The sequence below is a fragment of the Clinocottus analis genome, unplaced genomic scaffold (assembly GCF_023055335.1).
Source record: "Clinocottus analis isolate CAN_PGR_092001 unplaced genomic scaffold, fCliAna1.0.p SCAF_25, whole genome shotgun sequence".
NCBI classification, from domain to species: Eukaryota; Metazoa; Chordata; class Actinopteri; order Perciformes; family Cottidae; genus Clinocottus; species Clinocottus analis.
Window position 1 is genome coordinate 670,171 of NW_027175987.1, and position 16,551 is coordinate 686,721.

A 16,551-nucleotide genomic window follows, 5' to 3' on the forward strand; every position below is an offset into this window, starting at 1 on the left:
AGAGTAAAAAAATCCACTCGCAGGACTCCAGTTCAGTGTATTTACAGTAATGTTGCCACACCGGCACGTGACAGTAGACAAGAATAGCTCACCGACAGACGAGCTGAGAGCCGTCTCTTGATTTCATGTCTACTCAGCAGCAGCTTATTCTTAATGTTTTATTTCCCTTTGCACAGTGGAGTGTACGGTCCATTCAGGACGGATGCCCGAGATGCTGAAGTTGTTATTCTCCGGTGCTCCGTCCACTCTGTGTTAGTGTGCGTGAGTCTGTTAGAGAGTGAGACGGACAGACGCAGCCATGCGTAAAGAAGGTGTTTATTTCTCTGCCGGGGCTCCGGCTCAGGGCTTCCTCCTCCCGCTGTTCATCCACCGGCGGTGTGGCCGGCATGCTGATGGCCGACGAGAGGGACTGAGCTCCACGTCTGGTCACCACATGTGGGGATGAGTCTCGGACTGAGGCAGGAGCGGGTTTGTCTAATAATGGGCTGCAGGATGGCAGTTGGAGAGCTGCGTTGTGTCGCAGTAACATCAAAAGCTGGAGATCTCGTCATCTTAAAGTCTGCAAACTGTTGTCGTGGCTTCTTTTGTCTGTTATCTAAGATCCCAAGGTCCAGTTTTATCTGCTCGAACCGACAGATGATGTGAAACGTCGAGCGACGCTCGGCTTTCACGCTGGGTTTTCTGGTCGCTCGATGCTAAGTATACCTTTAAAATCCAGCTCCTCCTCAACACACATTTTCTATCTGACGGCGGCCTCCGGCCAGTACGTCCTGTTTCACCTCTAGAAAAAAAACAACAACCGAATTTGAATCTCAAATGACATGCTAATGTTCCTGGAAAAAAAAACAAACCCAAAGCAGATACAAATCCAAGCAGTCAATCAGTGACTGAAGACTCTACTCGTCTCAGAGAGGAACAAAAGAAGAAGAAACACACAAACGGCCGGTAAACCTCGGACTGTGTGTACGTGTGTGTGTGTGTGTGTGTGTGTGTGTGTGTGTGTGTGTGTTTGAGGCTAGGATGTGAGGTTCAGCGAGGCCGGTTGAGGGCTTTATAATGAATCTAACGCGGGAGAATCAGGGTTGACTGAGTGTGTGAGCACCAATCAAAGGCGGAGTGGAGGAGGCAGATATACAGGCTCCTCATTTACACTCGCTTATTTTTGTTTTTTTTCTCCTCTCCTACTTTGGCCCGAGACAAGGCGAGGCAGCTCACTGATGACGATGATGATGATAATGATGATCAGGCTCTTCACCAAACCCGAAAACAATTACCAGAAAATGAGCCATACACAGGAATGTCTTGCTCCTTAGCCCTCTTGTTCTTTAACGTACTCTCTCTATCACCACCTCTCTTTCATGCTGGAGTCTCTGTCTAGTGGCGATGGCTCAGGTCGCGGGGTCGGAGTCGTTTACAGCATGAAAAAGTACCGATATAAAAAAGAAGTAGCTCTTCCAGGAGGACACAATAACCCAGCTCTGTTCCCCTTTATCGTCCTCCACCGCCCTTGTGTTTTGTTGTCCTCACTCGTCTCCTCCTCCATCTATCTCCCGACAGAACGACTCGTGGACCGAGCTCTACTCCTTCGCCCTCTTTAAGGCCATGAGTCACATGCTGTGCATCGGCTACGGGAGACAAGCCCCGGAGAGCATGTCGGACATCTGGCTCACCATGCTCAGTATGATCGTGGGAGCCACCTGCTACGCCATGTTCATCGGCCACGCCACCGCACTCATCCAGTCTCTGGACTCATCCAGGAGGCAATACCAGGAAAAGGTAAAGGATCTGCTTACTTGTTGGTGCGCTGTGTGGCTTCCTCTGGATGCGTACTGCTTCACAGCTCATGTGGATAGATGGGGGCGGGTTTAAAGTCGGCTCAAGCGAAAAAGGAAAAACGCTTTTCACTACTTAACAGCGAATAGCATGTAGACGCGCAGATAGTTGTGGTTTTATGCAGGTTTGTGAGTCTCAAGAACAGCCTGCGATATGGAAAGTGAAAGTCTCTATTGAATACTGATCGCACTATATAACCTACGTGAGTTAATGGGACCACCAGCGAGACAATTGGCTATTTCCATATAGTTTAAATATATAAAATCAGATGATTCTGCAGAGGGTATTGAAGAACCAGGACGCAGGACTGTCAGACTCTGCTGCAGGGAAAATGAGAGGTTTTCTAAAGGGACTCTGGGGCGTTTTGTCCTCAGATATTGCCAAAAATCTACCCAAAATGTAATTTCCTCGTAGGAAATCGAGGAATCGTGCTTATTAGATTCCTTGCTTGCTTTGTGTGAGATGAGAAGATCTCCCTCTCGTTTTCATTGATGCTAGAGCCAAGAGGCAAGTAGCTTAGCTTAGCATAAAGGCTAGAAGCTGGCAGAAACAGATACTGGGACCTGACTATGTGCAAAGATTTTAAAAAATATGCCGTCTTTCACCTTTAAAGCTTATTAATTAACACGTTACACTGACACATTGTGCTGGACTTTCTTCCAGAGTTTAAAGACAATCTGTTACTCGTCTTCATGTGAGAGCGGTATCAACGTTCTCATCCGACTCTCAGAAAGAGAACAAATAAGCGTATTTCCTCAACTATTCTGTAGATAAATCCAGCCGCACCTCTTTTCAGAAACAATGTCCTTGTTAAACTGGCTGATCCGCAGACTGTGCTCGAAACAGTCGAAATACCATGTCCTGTGGATATTGAAATAATCCCAGTGAGTGTTCGGTGGATTATCCGGAGTTACTTGGACACTTTGTCTGGAAAGAGATGATGCTGCTGATGATTTTGAACGTTGTTTCTGTTTGGTGTGAGCTCCACCACGGTAATGCAGATATCTAAGAAAACGGATGTCCCAAAAAACTACATTTTACGATCTTTCAAATCTTAATCTAGATGCATGGCCCGACACCATATGGAGATTTCTGTCATTTTATTGATACAACTCTTTAAACTAAAACATATCTGAGGAAATAGTTGCATTACGTCTCATTTAGCTGACGCTTTTATCCAACGCAACTTACAACAAGTGCTTTCAACCGCGAGTACAAAGAACTAAACTAAACTACAAAGTGCTATCAGTAAGAGACATTTAAGTGCTACTACGGCGCTACTTTCCTTACTCGAGGTGTAGTCGGAAAAAGATGTGTTTTTAGTTCGGACGTTGGATACGAACGCAGAGGGTTTCCTCATTTCATTCCAACACATTTTGACGGGAACATCCTCGGATATCCTCGGCCGCGGCGCGCCGGGCCTCGGCCCCGTCGGAGGTCTCTCGGCGGCGGCTGATCAAAGCGCTCGGCGTCTGCGGGCCGGCGCGGGGGGAGCGCGTCCAGCTTTGAAATAGCCCGCGGTGTCAGCGGTGCTCTGCTTCTTGTCCGTGTCCTTAGATCCTGAGTGATGGGGAGAAGTCTTACACGCACACTGCAAACTGCAGGGTGATTGGTCGAGCTTTGTTCTGCAGGTGAAGCCCGTGCTCGGTGTTTAGAACAAAGGGCGACCGGGTTTACTCTTATTGAGTCATGCGCCGTTTGGGCCTCAACGCTTGGCTGTTTATTTTATCACTTGCAGCTCGGTCGTGCATCATGTTGAATAGATAATCATCTGGCGTTACTTTCTAGGTCATGATAGAAGTGAGCAGCCGTGATGTTGATGTTGAGTTTATAGCAGAACAACACTCACTGAGCGGTGGTGGTATTTAAAAAGTAATGAAGCTACTGTATGAATGTGTCAGGAATATGAGCCTGGCAAATGCAGCAGGGAACGGAAACATCATCAATGGATCTGGGCTACTCCATCCAGCAGCACTGAGCATAATGCATCACTGTGTACCGTGGAAGACAAGGCGTCAAAGGGTTTACTCAAAAGCCGTCAGGAAACACAGGTGAACGGAATTGACTTTTCCCTTAGACCCTCTTCAAATGCAGGCTGGCCAATCATAGCTTAGCATCAGAGCAATCTTTTCAGGCGGTACATATTTTCGGATTTGGAGCTGGTCATGGTTAAATGAGATGGATGGATGGATAGATAGATAGATAGATGGATAGATTGGTAGGGAAGGAGGGAGGGACAGAGGGAAGGAGGATATAGGTAGGTAGATAGATAGATAGATAGATAGATAGATAGATGAAAAATAACGAGGATTAAAGATCTATGCAATTGTATAATTGTCATACGTCTGAGAGTTCAGAATAAGACTGATGTTTCTATGTTTCTAACCTGTGGGAACATTAGGGAGTGCAGTTTGTGACAGTGTGGGCTCCGTTGTAACACAGCTGTGACAGCTTGATGCAGCACCACAACTGTCCACTGACCGGGACACACTGACCATGAGACGCACAATTATCTCTGTTTTTAAAAACTTCTTCTTTTAATAATGTGTATTATTGTACGGGATGTTAACCTGAGACCCTCCGACAGTGATTGTGCGTTTTCAGTCAGCGGCCTCACATCTGTAGACGGTCGTGTCTCAAGAACACAGACTCACTAATTCAGTGCCATCTTCTCAAAATACACTCAGAGACACGCTGTTACGTGATTGTCTTTTCATCTCGCCAACTTTTAACCTTGTCTTATTTCCCCATGCATTATTCATTCTTATTTCATTTTCTAAAGCCTCTTTTGATCATGTTTTCTATTTTCATATCTTCATTGTGTTTCAGCTTGTTTATTATTATTTGCCTTTATGCTTTTGCTGTAATTAACTTTGTTAAGTTAAGTGCTATTTTCAAAGTCTCTCATCTCCTTATTATCTTAGCAAATAAGGTTTTATTATTAATTCTGTCTGGCTGTTAATTAGTGGGCACATCCCAAAAACTCAACATGCGCAACATAGTTTTTCTTCACGTGGCCCCGCCTTTTCTCGGCACGAAGAAAGTTTTACAGATATAAAACGTCATCCTCTACCTTCTTTTCGGTTCAAGAAGTCCTGTAAACAGTTTTTAGGATGGTGGTCTTCGGGGAAACCTTTTGCAAAACGTATCGGGTCAAAGGGGGATTATTTGCTGAGCAAAAATTGAAAGCAAGGCTGAGTGTTGGCGCCGTATCCTATCAGGAAATCACTGCATTTGGTACATAACTTAGTTGGATGAACCTGAAAAAAAGAAGTTGCTGTTCAAGAAAATCGTAATTGGTTTCCAGTATTTGACATTAATGCCATAAGCCGAAAGGACGTCCCCCCGCAGCGAGCCCCCGGACTAAAAAAAGAAGAATTGAGAGAAATGGCAAATGAGCCGCAGAGTCTTTGCAGGAGTCTCTGCTTTGTGTCAGTTGCATGTCGCTGTACTCTGTCAGTGGCGTGACGTCTGCGGCAATCAGTTCCTGCCATCAGTCTCATGTTCCTCTTCCTGCGCGATGCACTGCAGTGCAATAATGAACAGAGTGGCAACTCCCTGCCGGGCTCGACCAGAGCCACTCATCCAACATGCAAACCCCCCCCCCCCCCTCCCCTCACCCCTTCACGACTTGTTTGTTCACCACTAACCAATGAACTCGGCCATGCTGCACTGCAGATAACAGCCTGGAGACGGAGCTATGGGTAGAACCTCTGATTCTTTGTCCAAGATAAAGCAAACGCGAGCGACTTGCTTGGCCGTGTATTGACGCAGCAGAGCAAACAGATAGCATCGGGCTCGGCGTCCGGATGGAAATGTCATAATAGCTCCGGCGCTAAGCTGCGTCTCCCGTCCGCATGAGCAGAGCTCGCTGACCAAAGAGAGATGTGGGTTTGAACCGTTCACCGTGGGATCAAGAGTTAGACAAAAGCAAGCCGGTGTTTTGTTCTGCTTCATCAGAATGGACACATGTTGTTTAGTCAGCCGGGTGCTTGGAAGGTCTGGGGACAGAAATACAGAGAGAGACAAACAATGTGAGATAAGAGAGGGAGATTTTAATGAGACGGTGAAGCAGTGATTCAGTTGAATTGTCAACTGTGTATTACAACTTTTAATAAAGCTGCACTTTTCAACCATATATCCAGTAGGGGCGGGAATCACCAGAGGTCCCAGGATACAATATCGTCACGATACTTAAGTCCCGATACGATATTATCGCGATACATTGAGTATTGCGATATAATGCGATTTATTACAATTTTTACAACCGTAAATTGTCCCCAAAGGAACATTTTGTCAAAAAAACACAAACTGATTTCATTATTCTGGGACCAAAACGTTTAGAATTGATTAAATAAAAGATCAATACTTGACTTCTGTGTATCGATACAATATCGCCTCGAAAAATATCACAATACTATGCTGTATCGATATTTTTCCCCACCCATAATATTTAGTGTTATTAGTTAATTCACCTGTTTATTCATTACTTTCAGCTATTAATTTCAGCTGAAAGTAATAATTAGCTTTTAGCTAATTATGTCAGTTCTTTATTAATTACTTCATTAGCCTCTTTATTCATTACTTTTAGCTAATGAGTTGTCATCCATTAGCCATATGAACAGTTTGAGCATTACCTTTAGTTAAATGTTCTCTTTCTCAGATCATTTTTACACCATCATTACTTTAACCAGGTAACTAACTCTGCTCACTAGTTTTCATGCACTCCCCATATAAGTTGTTAGTATTGTAGCTCAAAGTTTTTTAGTTTTTGGGATAAATTTACACACCAGCTTGTAATATTGTGTGGAAGGTTTGTTATTTTCCTCCTAAACGCAACTATGCATGTATATATTTTAATTAAATTGTTTTCATAAACTGCAAAAGTACCCCTGGGATACAAGTACCTCTGATTGGGGATCTCTGTGGAGCAGCAGCTTCACCGTCTCAGCGTGTAGGAACATGCTGTGGTTTTGTGAGGGCCACAGCGGCTGACATGCGGAGTCGCAGCACTGTTCCCCCCAGACCGTGTTACGACAGGAGACTCGAGGCGGCGGCGGCGGCGGCTTAGCGTTCCCCTGTCACCCCCCCCCCTCCTCCTTCACGTTGAGGTGACTGGTCGTCCTCGTCCCGTGTCTCTCCTCCCGTCTCCAGCCCTCCCCGGCTTCATATGTCTATTCGCCCTTGACTGTTGGGCAATACACCATCTGCCGGGGGACACTGCACACGGGACGGGAGGGCATTAGCCATTATGTAACTCCACTCCGGCTCCTCCTGGCCTTTCACTTCTTCCCCATCATGAGCAAGCGTGTCTGAATATTGGTGAGTGGAGGGAGGTGTGACGCCTCCCCCGCTCCCCCTCCCCTCCCTCCGAGGCCTCACGCCGATGAGCGCCGATCCACTGGGTCTTGACACATAAACGATGACTTGAGAAACTGCTGGCTTCGTAACCCGGCCACTGAGGCCGGACCTTTTACTACCCGCTCTCACACTTCAAAATATCTGATTTTGTTTAATGTGCGCTTCTTCTAGAGCTTTCAACAGCATCTCGTAGTTGTCAGGGAGTCGGACACGGTTCACAGCTCCAGAAACAGCGAGTAAGTGGACCGTGAACTACGATAGATTTTTTTGTCAGACACTATCTCCGGGGTCGAGTGTGTAATTTCATGCTCAACCTCACCTGAAATATTAAGATTTTAATGATTATGAAAATGTATTGTATTTATCATTTGGTCATTGTTTGTATAAATACAAAAAATCCAGGCAAAATTGGTCTTTTTTTAATCCTCAATTGAACCATAATTTACTATGTTGTATTTTAAAATACTTAAAACTAGCGATTGAGACAATAAACTCATGTTTACAATGTTTACTGAGGTAATAATCAAGTGAGAAGTCGAGTCTTTTTCACATAAACTTCTATACAATTAGACTTATTTTTGCAACCAGAAGAGTCGCCCCCTACTGGCCATTAGTAATAATGCAAATCTAAGGCACTTCAGCCTTGCCTTTGGCCTTTAGGTTGTCGTATTGTTTAAATTATTTCCACAATATTTAATACACAGTAGGAAAAAACTAAACTATAAATCCGTAAAGTAGTGTGTGTATGCATGCATAGTTGCGTGAGCCTAAAAGTGTGTGTGCATTTGTCTCTGTCTCCGCTCTTCAGGATAGTAAGCTAAAGGATACTTGTACACAAGACAACACACACACACACACGCACACACACACACACACACAGATTTAGGACGTGTCACATCTCGAGCCTTGACGTTCAGTGACATGGCCCATTAATGGGAGGGCCAATTCACTTCCTCCCCTTCCCTCTGTGGCGGCTTACAGTGACAGCCATGCATCACGCTCGCATCCCACCAACGAGGAGCTTTATGTCCCATAAAAAAGCCTCTGCGTCGCCCCCCAGCTAAGTCGGCAGGCCGAGAGGAACAGATTGGATTTCCGAAGTGTAATGCATTTGTTAGTTTGATGCTAGTAGCCGACTGCAGAAGGCTCTAAGTCCGGTCTTATCTGCATCCCAAGTTTGATTTAAGAAAAATATGAAATGGACACTGCATTTATTAATGTAATGTAGGAGGATAATATCTGTGACATTGGGTTGAAATAGGAGTGGGATGCAGAAAATAGTCCAGGTTCTGGAAACTTGCCATCCTGGAGGGTAAATATTAATTGTAGAAGTGTGGACAAACACGGGGATTCAATCATAAGAATGTGTGAAATGTGTCGGATGAGACATTGCTTTTTAATGCACCGGTCACTTAATTTGTTTTTTAAATTTTGGGCTATTTTGCTTCCATAACAATTCTTCTTTCATACATCCAAAAAACACATTTAGGTGTCTGTTTTTACTACTTTGTGTATTAGTGTTGTAGATTTCTCCTAAATTCCACAAAGTTAGCATGAGATTACTGCTTCATTTGCATATTTAAACATAACATTTTAGAAAAGGTGTTATACAAAAAACAACTGGCTAAATCAACTGAGGAAGTGATTTTTTTTGTTATACTTTACTTTAGGTATTTTTACAGTTCAACAAACAACCTTCAAAAATAAGAAAGAATATCAGAAATGAGACATCCATCTGGCCAAAAAGAAAGAAAAGAAAGAAAAAAGTTCAAGCAGGTAAAAATAAAAGAGATGCTGAGTCTCGAGAGCCGTCAAAGTCCTGAAGCCTGTGTGTTCAGGGAGGGCGAGTCACCTGCTAATTTCCTTATTTTGACAAATATTTTGTCCATCTCGCTATGTATTTGTCCTTTCGGGGGAAGTGATATCCATGAGTTAAATGTTTGACTCTATTCATCCCCATGTTGGATTGAATGAGCTGGAAACTCTGGACGTCGACTGCCTCTTCATCGTTAGTCCGTAAAAGATTTTGGGGTTTTCCTCTTTTATGTTATGAGAAAATTCAGATTGTTTGTCTGGATCACGTGTTTACATTCCAGATGTGGTAGAAAATCTGCAAAGATGTTCGGATGTTACACCCCGTCAGGTTGTCATTTAGTGCTGCTGAGGCTTAATGAACACACGGCCCGAGGCAATTAATCAAGACCGAATGAGATCGAGATTAAAATTGGTTTACATAAGAAGGAAAAGGATGCCGTTAATTGTTTTTGCTGATGTAATTTGTATAATGTGGTTTATTTAAGTAAGCGATACACCCAGATTTCCATTTAGTGCAGGGCCATGCTGTGCTGTATGCGTGTGTTTGTAGTATTTATAGTATAACATCACACTGGGGAGCAGTAGTCAGTCATTGGGGGAAAGTGCCTGAAAGAGACTTTCCTAACACAGCAGCTGGATTTTCAGGATATCACACGATCACGCGAAAATCCAAATCCAATTTTAGTCGTGCGGTTTTGTTGGTTTTATTCCAATCACCTGCTCAAGGCTCCTTTTGAAAGTGCCTTGCCCTTTCCCTAAACAGTTTCCATTGACGGGCGTCTCAGATGGTTCTGTGTATTAAACCATGAGGTTAGAAAAGAGATGGGAAGGGGACAGAAACAGTTTGAGGAAAACGTGGAATAAAAAGCAGGAAGAGATTGTAACAGATGTGGATTTAGTCTAAATGGAAATTTTTCCTGAAAATAAGGAGACATGTCGCTCTCCTCCACCAGCGGTGACATTCTTACATAACCCCAAGTTTTCTCTTCTGTAAAAAAAACCCCTCTCTGCTTCATATTATGGAGAGAAAATCCTGGACAAACAAAGTGTAATGATGTCCTAGCGTGACAACCAGTGTGTGCTATATGAAGGATATTATGTGCGACCAGGGTCAAGCCTTCATTTGATCCTCTCGCCCATACGTCACCGGTGCAGCTCGACACGATGTAATTTCCTGCACAGGGAGCCGTCCCATCGCGCGTTTGTGACATTGACCGTTACGGTCAAGGTCATTGTCAACGGCCCTCATGAAGTGTGATTGTCTGGTCAACACTCTCACCGGCCGGATCATATCAGCTCTCTGGAGGATTAAAGACGTGGATCTCTTGTGTGCACTCGGACCGCTGGAGATCTCTCCTGTTTACTCACCTCGGTTAATGCTTACGTCTCTTTGAAGGTTTATTAAGCACTGAGATGCTCACGAGTGACACCTTGAAGGACAGAACAACACATTTATTGTCTTTGTACGGTGTTGAGCAACACGAGCCTCCAGGGATTGTGGACACTTTGAAACAACGGTGCCAACTAGAACCATATAGGGTTCTTCAGCTCCTCTCAGGAGGAGAACCATTTTTGGTTCCAGGTAGAACCTTTCATAGCCTCAAACCTTTTCAGATGGTTCTACCTATAAACTCATGAAGGTTTATATCTAGACCCATCTCAGCAAGGGTCTACCCAGAACACTGTATTCGAGGAACTACAGAGAACACTGGATGAGAGGTTCTTCAGTGAGCCTTTTAATGTTGTAAGGGTTCCATCAAGAACCGTTCTAAAGCTGCTTAAACCAAGAACCCTTTTATATTCAAACGGTTTCATCTGAACCCACAAAGAGGTTTCTACCAAGAACTCTTTTATTTTGCAATGGTTTAATCTAGAACCCATCCTGGGTTTCTAAACGGTTTCATCTAGAACCCACAAAGATGTTTTTTTATTAAGAAGTCTTTTATATTCCAAGGGTTTCATCGAGAACCCACTCAGGGGTTCTACAGAGAAGGTTTTTTTCTGGTTCACAATCACAGTTTCCGGGTGTTTGGGCTGAGAGGATCTCGTAACACATGCTGTCAACTATCCTTGAATAACCGCCAAAAAGTATTCTTTGGATCTTCAGGGTTCGTAATTGAACCCTTGGTCTTACAAAGAACCCTTAACAAAGAAGGTTCTTCAGAAGCAAAAGGTTCTGGGTAGACGCTCAGCTCTTCAGGAAGAACCTTTATTTCTGAGTCTCCAGGTCTCTGTAAAATGGGATATAAACACTTCCCTTTTCATCCATATTGCCCAGTAAAGCAGATCATTCACGTCATTACTCGTCAGATTGTTCCCCGTCTGGAGGCGTCTGTTTGTTCCTCCACGGATTCATTCCTTTCTTTTCTTTTCATATCTCACCCATGTAAAATGTCAACTGAGCGCGTTTTTTTTAATGAAAATCTCCATATTTCATTAGCGGACTTTTTTTTTCTTTTTTTTTTTTTTTAGCTCTTTGACCATTTCGGAGTTTATCCAACTCGTAATTGAAAGCAAAGTTTTGTTTTGTCATATTCGTTTTTTGTCTTCTTTCCTCTTATTTTCCAGTGGAGGTTAAAACAATGGAAATTGACAGCCACGACAACAACAACTTCAAAAGGTGGAAGAAAAACAAATTACAACTGCTGATTATTGTAGAAGTCGCAAATCCACAGGTGAGCTGTAAACAATGACGGCTTTGTTTGACAGGGTGCAATCAATTTATTTTTCACTGGCAGTAAGTGCTGCTGAGAAAAAAAACTTATCCAACCATCATATTTGAGCTGTAATGAAGATTTAAGCTGCGTCGTGTTGTTTATTCTGGTGTGGAGGTTCTTCCTCGACCCGCTGCTTGAAACCTTGCATTCATCCAATTGACAGTTTATCCCTCAGAGGGATGACTCACACTACTTAACACAAAGGAAGAGGCCTTATATATATCACATAACTCCAACAACACAGTACTGATCACTGTTTGAAACATCTTCGGGTCCATAAACAGCTGATTCATTCATAATTCTCCCGCTTGTATGTTTTTTTTTTGGTCATCCAGTGAATGTTGGCATGTTGTTGGGTTGTCTGTTCATGTGAATACGACATCTCAGAAAGGCACTGACTAGATTCTGGTGGTCCAAAGGTCAAACAAAGGTCACTATGAACTTATATCCGCCCCTTATGTGAATGCGGTATTTCAATCTTTTAGGGAATTTCTTCTAATTCCTGCTCAAACCTCCACTTGGACTAAAGGAGGAACTGATTGGATGTTGGTGGTCAAAGGTCAAGATCACTGTGACTTCTTGTGAACGCGATACCTCAGGAGACGCAACGTTGGAATTCATGTGCTAATTATGACAATTTCATGGAGATATCCAATAGATGTAACATATTAAAGTGATGTCATTTTGGATATAAATCGCAACTTCTGGCCTGCAAGGCATACAACCTTGAGGCTGTAATTGTATATATTTAGTTGTGTGTCTTTCTGGGTCGCATTAGCTGCTCATACAACAGGAAGTAAACCGCTCTGTGCTCATCTTGTGGTAATTTTCACCCGCAGGATGCTTTCGTTGTGTGTGTGCGTGTGTAGCTTCAGGGTGAATTTTGTGTTTACAGGAAGGTGATGATGTGTGAAACCAACATACAATGTGTGCCGTCCTCCTGCTATGAATGAAATAAACCATCAGAAGCCGTTCCATTTGTGTCCAGTGAATGGGGAATAAAAAGCAGGAGATTCATTTCTCAATGCACACAGTGCCATCGTGCACTTCCACCTCCCAGCAGAAGCCATGCAGCAGATCCAGAGCCTGCTCTTTTCAAAGGGAATCCAGGCATGAAATGTGTTACGGAGCGGCGTAAAGGGTTGAGAGAAGTGGACGTTCGGTCTGCATTGGATGCAGATAAACATAACGCTGGTGAATATGTGATGGTGTGAATCACTCGGGTGAGCAAACACAATCTGTGGCAGCCCAGCGCTGTGTTGCTCTCACCACATAGTTATATATTAATCAATTCTAACACAAACAACAAACATCTTCCTTTCTCAGAATAGTAACCCGAGTACACAAATGACCCACTCGTTGCAGTTAATTATTTACCTTTTTTTTTCTTCTCTTGACCTCACAGGTCATGGAAGAGTTGTTTTATATATTTTACCGAGGAAAACAGAGAACAATAATGCAGACATTTCACTTTTGGAAAAGCTTGATTGTAGTTATTTTATCTGTCCCTTCAAAATAAAGCATTCAGTACAGCGAGAAAGATACTCGCTGTGGTTCAGATGTACAGTAGCGGCGTCTTCTTCGCTAAACACAGTGGAGCGTGATGAATCCTCACGGGCTTAACAAAGCTGTCATGTTTCCTTAACAGCTTCATCACCATCTTCCTCCCATAGCTACGAGGTATAAATGGGTCACAGGGTCTTCATGTTTGCAGAAATGTACTGAGAGGATGTTGTAGTCTAAATGAAAAAAGAATGGCTTCCCCTCAGCTGCTGGCCAGATAAACTCCTCAAACCTCTTCCCGTCTCAATTAACGAAACTCTGCTTTAATCAATGCATGCGTCTCCTCACCTCCGTCTCTCCCGCTTCCCTCCTTCCTCCAGTACAAACAAGTGGAGCAGTACATGTCGTTCCACAAACTACCGGCGGACTTCCGACAGAAGATCCACGACTACTACGAGCACCGATACCAGGGCAAGATGTTCGATGAAGAGAGCATCCTGGAGGAGCTTAATGAGCCTCTGCGAGAGGTATGAACACACACACACACACACACACACACACACACACACACACACACCCTTATCTGAACAAAAGTGTTGACGAGACAAGAGAGTGGAGATGAAGCCTTTCGGTTAGTTGTTTTCTCATTCAGCGGCTTGCTAGCTGGTAAGCTAGCTAGCTAGCTGACCTCGCGGTACCTGAAGTGCACACACAGTTTTTATTTAAAGGGAGGAACAAATGGGTTTAAAGTAATGTTTTACATGGACTGCATGTTCCAAAAACACCTGTGAGTTGTTTTTCCTGCAGCCAGGGAACCAGGTTTACTGCAGTTTACCGTCAGCGAGGTCCTCTGGCTTCAAGGGCAGCTCAAAGTACGATTCAGGAAATAGTGTCTTTATTATCTGATGATGTAACCCTTTTATAATATCCAATATTTTTTCTCTGAATAATACCTACAATGGTCATTTTAGGTCATTTCCTTCTTTCAAACATCCAAAATGGCTGATTTTCTCTCCAACTCAATCGAGACATTTCTAGTTAAAAGAGTTGCTCTTCCTGAAATGTTAATGCAGAACAAAGATCACGTTAAATTCTATCACATATTTCACCCAACTTAGTGTTCCTCTTCCTCCTGATGTTGTTATTTACGTCGCGTGACTTGACCCACTCGCTGCTTCCGGTTCAAATCCAGGAAATCGTCAACTTCAACTGCCGTAAGCTGGTGGCCACCATGCCGCTGTTCGCCAACGCCGATCCCAACTTCGTGACGGCGATGCTGACCAAGCTGAGGTTTGAAGTCTTCCAGCCCGCAGACTACATCATCAGGGAGGGAACCATCGGCAAGAAGATGTACTTCATCCAGCACGGCGTGGTGAGCGTCCTGACCAAAGGAAGCATCGGCATGAAGCTGATGGACGGATCCTACTTTGGAGGTGTGTCTGCTGGGGAGCATCAGTTACTGTTCTACTCTGTTCTATTGTTCTGTTCTACTCTGTTCTATTGTTCTATCCTACTCTGTTCTGTTCTACTCTGTTCTATTGTTCTATCCTACTCTGTTCTATTGTTCTATCCTACTCTGTTCTATTGTTCTATCCTACTCTGTTCTGTTCTACTCTGTTCTATTGTTCTATCCTACTCTGTTCTGTTCTACTCTGTTCTATTGTTCTATTCTACTCTTTTGTTCTATTCTTCTCTGGTATGTTGTTCTGTTCTGTTCTATTGTTCTATTCTATTTCTGTTCTGTTCTACTCGTTTGTTCTATTCTACTTTGTTTTATTGTTCTATCCTACTTTGTTGTGTTCTATTGTTCTATTCTACTCTTTTGTTCTATTCTACTCTTTTGTTTTATTCTACTCTTTGCGGTTTTATTGTTCTATTCTACTCTGTAATATTGTTCTACTCTGTTCTATTCTATTCTGTTCTACTATTGTGTTCTATTCTACTCTGTTATATTGTTATATTCTACTCTGTTCTATTCTACCGTGCTATTCTACTCTGTTTTATTCTACTCTTTTGTTTTATTCTACTCTGTTCTGTTCTATTCGTTTGTTCTATTCTACTCTGTTCTGTTCTATTCTATTGTTCTGCATTGTTCTATTGTTTTTTTTCTACTGTACTCTGTTCTGTTGTTTTATTTTCTTCTATTCTACTGTGTTCTATTGTTTTCTTCTACTCTGTTCTGTTCTATTATTTTCTTCTATTCTGCTTCATGACATTTACCTGGACTTTTTGTTCAGTCTTCCCTCGCAGCCTCTTCTCCTCCAGCCTTCTGTTCCTCTGCTGTGTAGAAACACGCAGCGCCACACAAGCGCACACACACACACAAACACACACAAACACACCCACACGCTTTCCTTTTCAAAGTCTCGTGGGTTCATGGTTTTGACTACGTCTCTGAACACCTGCTGTCCTCTGCGGCAGGCCAGAGTTCACTGGCAGCCATGTCGACGTGCGGGCCCGCATGGCACACGGACACACACACATCACACATCCAATTAGCAACAGCTAATTAGCACCGCACATCGCAGATAGATGGCGGGGGGATCGGGCAGGGGGCATCTGTAATGTCAAGCATAGATTCTTCAGAGCCGTGTCTGCCACCGAGGAGGAAACAGCAGTGGGCTTGGAGGGACAATGCGGTTTCACCACCGCAGTGTGTGTGTGTGTGTGTGTGTGTGTGTGTGGTATATTCCCTCAATTAGTAAGTAGACGGGGGCGTCGGGCCAAACATGTGACTTTGCTCCAACTTAGCGACGTTATTGTCACTCTGGAGCGTGGACATTTCTCATTGGCAACCCTCCATCATTGTGTTGTTGCGTTTAGAGAGAGACAGCGCTGTGGAGACTGGGTGCTGTGGAGACTGGGTGCTGTGCAGACTGGGTGCTGTGCAGACTCGGTGCTGTGGAGACTGGGTGCTGTGGAGACTGGGTGCTGTGGAGACTGGGTGCTGTGGAGACTGGGTGCTGTGGAGACTGGGTGCTGTGGAGACTGGGTGCTGTGGAGACTGGGTGCTGTGGCTGTGCATGCAGCTGAGTCTGCAGCTTAGCCTTTGGGCTCCCTTCTCTTTCAAAAGGACTCTCTGGGTGAACAACGCACACATCACTTGTCCGGCCACAGCCTCATCATTTATTCAGTAAATAACTGCTTGAACAAGCAAGATTGGATTTGTTGAAAATACTGGAAACTGAGTTTTTTTAACAGCTGCACATTCACTGCCGTGATTATTAGTCTGAACTTTCTTGTGTGGCTGCGATTGTGAACGACCAAAAATGTTGTTAGACTTATTAATTATTAGTTTATTAGGATTTGATATGTAGTGAAG

General features: G+C 43.7%; 1 protein-coding gene across 4 annotated transcripts in view; it reads left to right on the forward strand.

Annotated features, from left to right (window-relative positions):
* Positions 1-16,551, forward strand: part of hcn2b (hyperpolarization activated cyclic nucleotide-gated potassium channel 2b) — a 43,120-nt gene that overhangs the window by 17,053 nt on the left and 9,516 nt on the right. For all 4 annotated transcript variants that reach the window (XR_011078322.1, XM_068591535.1, XM_068591533.1 and 1 more), the window contains 3 exons: positions 1,558-1,776; positions 13,610-13,756; positions 14,422-14,662. Coding sequence is in view for 3 of the 4 variants with exons in the window: in XM_068591535.1 (XP_068447636.1) it covers positions 1,558-1,776; positions 13,610-13,756; positions 14,422-14,662 (607 nt within the window). In the remaining variant the exon portion in view is untranslated. The remainder of the gene's footprint in view (positions 1-1,557; positions 1,777-13,609; positions 13,757-14,421; positions 14,663-16,551) is intronic.